The sequence below is a fragment of the Trichosurus vulpecula genome, chromosome 6, assembly GCF_011100635.1.
Source record: "Trichosurus vulpecula isolate mTriVul1 chromosome 6, mTriVul1.pri, whole genome shotgun sequence".
NCBI classification, from domain to species: Eukaryota; Metazoa; Chordata; class Mammalia; order Diprotodontia; family Phalangeridae; genus Trichosurus; species Trichosurus vulpecula.
In genome coordinates this window covers 13,818,691-13,822,889 of record NC_050578.1, presented here as the reverse complement: position 1 = coordinate 13,822,889, position 4,199 = coordinate 13,818,691, and the positions used below count along the sequence as shown (strand labels likewise).

At 37.6% G+C, this 4,199-nt stretch overlaps 1 protein-coding gene across 1 annotated transcript; it reads left to right on the top strand.

Moving 5' to 3' along the window:
* Positions 1-3,269: 3,269 nt before the first annotated feature.
* On the top strand, positions 3,270-3,422 carry LOC118853738 (short transmembrane mitochondrial protein 1-like). Its single transcript, XM_036763928.1, has one exon. The coding sequence runs from the start codon at positions 3,270-3,272 to the stop codon at positions 3,411-3,413; it is 144 nt and encodes a 47-aa protein (XP_036619823.1). The 3' UTR covers positions 3,414-3,422.
* Positions 3,423-4,199: the final 777 nt, after the last annotated feature.

The following is a 4,199-nucleotide window of genomic DNA, read 5'->3' as shown; positions in this document are numbered from 1 at the left end:
CTATTATTTTTGTTATTACTATTCTTAATACCCAATCTCAGGAATCCAGAAATCTTTTAAAAAATTAAAATTAAGATGTCTCTTGGCACTTAACCAACTATAATTGTGTTCCCTCTAACCCCAGCAGAATTGGACTGTCCCTTTTGTTTACAGAAAAGACATTTTTCATTTTTTGGTTTTTTTTTTGAAGACTTACTTGACAGTGGTCCTTAGCAAGAAAATCGTCAACTTTTAGAAGTTAAAAATCAGCAGGCTTTTCCGCTTTAATCTTAATTCATTCCTTTGATCTTTAGGGACAAAATGTATTTAAATTCTATTCCCCATGGAGGCTTTTTACAATATCCAGGCTTCCTATGCTCCACTATGTTTTCTTGAGTTTATTGCTTTTTGCTGCAAAAGACTGAACATATCCCATTTTAGGGAATAACTAAAGGAATTATTTCAATATTTCAATAGTATTAACTGTGACAGTTGTGATGGCAAACAAAAAAGAGAAAAGTCCCAGAAAACTAAAGAATAACAATCATTCTACCCAGTTTTATATCTGAATAATTTCATGGAATCATATTGAACAAAACAAACAAGTTGCTCTATTGTGTTTTGGGTAGGTTTGTTTTTTGATTCAACTCATGAATAAGAAAGAAGTTTCTGTTAGAAGATGCTCAGAACATATGCGGCAAATCTTTTTCAGTCAGTTAAGTGAAAACAATTCTACTTTATTCTTTATAAAATACATGGCTTTGGAAGAATGGCTTATGTTTTTTACAGATTTAATGATCAATTTTGTGGCAATTAATTAGGATCTTATATTTCAAGTTGGAAGGAACCTAAGAAGTTTTCTAGTCCAACTCCTTCATGTTACATGGTGGGATAAGGAGAGTAAAAGGCATGATCAGGGGTATTGATTAGTTTGCCAGGATGTAGGTCTTTGGGGCATATAGTGGAAAATATGGGCATGCTCATTGGTATGGTTCTTGAGTGGGTTTCAAGGACTAAGATTATTCTTGCCATGGGTAGATAAGATGTTTGGAAAGAGAGGGATGTGGGAGGAGTGAGATGTGGGAGGAGCTGAAAGACAGTGGTGGAATATCACCAGTCTTTGATAATAGACTTTCACAGTCCAACTAGGGCAATGAGAGAGCTCTTGTGGAAGCACATGGCTCATATAGAGATATACTTTCTCACACAGCCCAAGAGAGGAGTTTATTGTCAATGTCACTAAATCCCAATATCCCATGTGGAAGAAGGAGGAAATCTACATTTTCTAGGCAGTATGACTCAAAAATCTAGCCTAGTAGTAGAGAAAGGAGCTAGCTCTCTTAGGCAGTGCCAGCCTTGGGGGCTGTCTTGAGAATAAAAACTAGTTTCAGAGTTTGGAGAACTAACAACTGAGACTAACTGAACAGCATGCATCTTGGAGAAAACAGAGGAAGACTCATGTGCCTTGTAGCTGAAGGAACAGTGGCAGTGATATTAAAGTTATGACACTGAAGAGACCTTACCAACTCCTTGCTATCACCAGGAAAAAAAATGGAAAGCACAAATCTAAAGAAAAAGCAGTTGCCTATCCAGTGGCTACAAGGTGTGCTTACCTTCCAGGGAAAGTCCAAATCATGGAGGATATTTATGTATCTGGAAGAGACTATTTAAGATCCAGTATGAAAGTTAAGGATTCACTGGAATATCAGAGTATTGTCCAACTGCCAACCCTGAGTTCAGTTCCAACTGAGAGGAACTACGTTTTGTGTTTTTTTGTGTATTCTCTGTCAGTTCAAGGGATCCTATGAGTCCTTTTCATCTTTTGCATTTTCTCTAGGGATAGAAAAAGTCTATCCTGTGCCTGATATGCTTTTATTACCTTGAGTGATGGCATAGGAACTGAAGACCTCAGTTACTCATCTCAGTGGAAACTTAGACATGAGTGTATTTAGAGATTTCCTACAGTAATTAGGGGGAGGGGGAAGGGGAGTAAGAGAGAGGGGAACATGAGCCAAAGAAAGAATAATGATCCTTTCAGATCATCTCTCTCCCCCCAAATGGGAAAGCTGATCTATGAGCATATGAAGAACACTTAAATAGGGACATGTGTGGCTAGGACAAATGTATGGTTGAGGCAATTCAACCTCTGACACTGCCAGAGACACTAATTTGCTCAAATGATGTCATTGTGCTAGGCATCTTTTGTCCACTCCCATCTACTGAGGTGCAAAGTGTCATATAAGGGAGGATTAAGTTCTTTTAGTCCAAATAACAAAAATGGTCCCAGGATCATGGCAATAGCACCCAGACAGACAGACAACAAAAGCCCTCAGGTTTGAATTTTGCCTATTCTTATAACTGATACTCTCTCTGATTTCCCTGGTCCAAGGTATCCATCTGACTTGGAGCTAGAGAATTCTTTTCATCTGCTTTCAAATCCGTGATTGCCAGTCTATATCTCCTTAAACTATTTTGGAAACTTTATGCAAGAAAACTGTAAAAGGAAATGTGTGGGACTGAGATCATAAGGATCTCTTAAGCCACTCTCCCATCCATACTGTCCCTGTTTGCAATGAAAATCTTGGGGGCAAAAGGGAGAAAAGGCAAATGACCCATATCTACCTCAACCTTAGATCCTCTGTTCAAAATTCCTGCCTTCCCAGCAACAAAATCATTGCTTTGTTTACTGTTCTTCCAGTGCCAAACCTGATTGGTCTCCCTACAACAATAACAATTCATATCGTAAAGCATTCAAAGTAGAGGAATTTGCTAGGCATAGAACAAAGAAAGGAGGAAGAATGGAGAAAGTTGTGCACTGACCCTGAGGTTCTAATGAGAAATCTGGTATAAAGATGCTTCTCCCTAAGGTGTTTGTATGGTACATGGAGAGCAGAGGAAAAATCACCAGATTTATCTTGAAATTGTTACTTACCATGCACCTTACCAGGGGATAGTCACTTCTCTAAAATAAAGTGATTAGATAATCTCTAAGGATATTTCTAATCCTAAATCTATGATTTTATGATCACTAAAGTAAAAGAACCAAAGGTCTTGTGAAGACAAAAGGCTAGGTTGCTAGCTTACAGAGGGATGAATTGGCAAGGAGCTAAAGCCCACTTTAATTAAAAAGAATTTAGAAAAACTGAAGCATCTAAACCCAATGCGATTATTATACTTAAAATTTTTTACAGGTCTCCAGACCTAGACCCTTAAAAATTATATTAGTGAGGGAGGGATAGAGGGTCTGGCCTCTTGCTTCAGTTGTAGCTGCCACTGCCATCGCTATCACTATGATTCAGTTTTTGCTAGGATTTACACTTGGCAATGTGGTTGGGATGTATCTGGCTCAGAACTATGACATTCCAAACTTGGCCGAAAAGCTCAAAGAGATTAAAAAAGATGTAGATGCCAAGAAGAAACCTCCTAGCTCTTAATGCCAACATCTAGTAATGTCATCTGGATGCTTTCCTGTTTGAAACAAAAGCTCCCATTCTCTCCTCCAAGACTGGATGATTTTCTTCATCCCGAGATACACTGAGATGCTTTTGAGCTAAAATATACCTCTAACACCAAAACTACCCTTTATTACTCCTCCTGGACTCCTCTGACCCCTATACCTGCATGGGAGATTCTGTTACTTGAATCATGGTGCTTGACTAGGAAATGCTAGTTTTGATTACTGGTCTCTCCGCTTACCTTTTAAATTGTGGATTTCTAGTAATTTTTTAAGTTGCTTTTTATATGGCTGAACAGATGGCAATAATATTAATTCTCTGATTATGTCTACCACACTGAGTGCTTTATAAGCATTTTAAAACCATTATACAGCAACTGAAGAAAAGTTATAGTAGTTACAGAAAAACTTATTAAATGATTTGATAAGTTAGAAATTTATCAAAACTTTCCTTTGTATTTTCACTCCCAAGAATTCCCAAGGCTGTACATTATCTTTATACTTTCTATTAAAAGAATCCATTTTTTTCATGGCTTATCAGCAGGATCCATGACAGCATCTAATTTCTCTGTACTGAACTTGTGCTCAAGTGACTTCCAAACCAAGTAAATTGGCAGTACCCTAGGAAGCTGTATTTACAGGCCTAGTAGCCAAAAAAAAAGTTCCCACTAACTTTGGTTAAACTGATTGATACAGTATATTTTTATGGAGAAACCTTTAGAAAACTAGATATTTCAGGGTTCTAGCCAGCCATACTATCTAATTA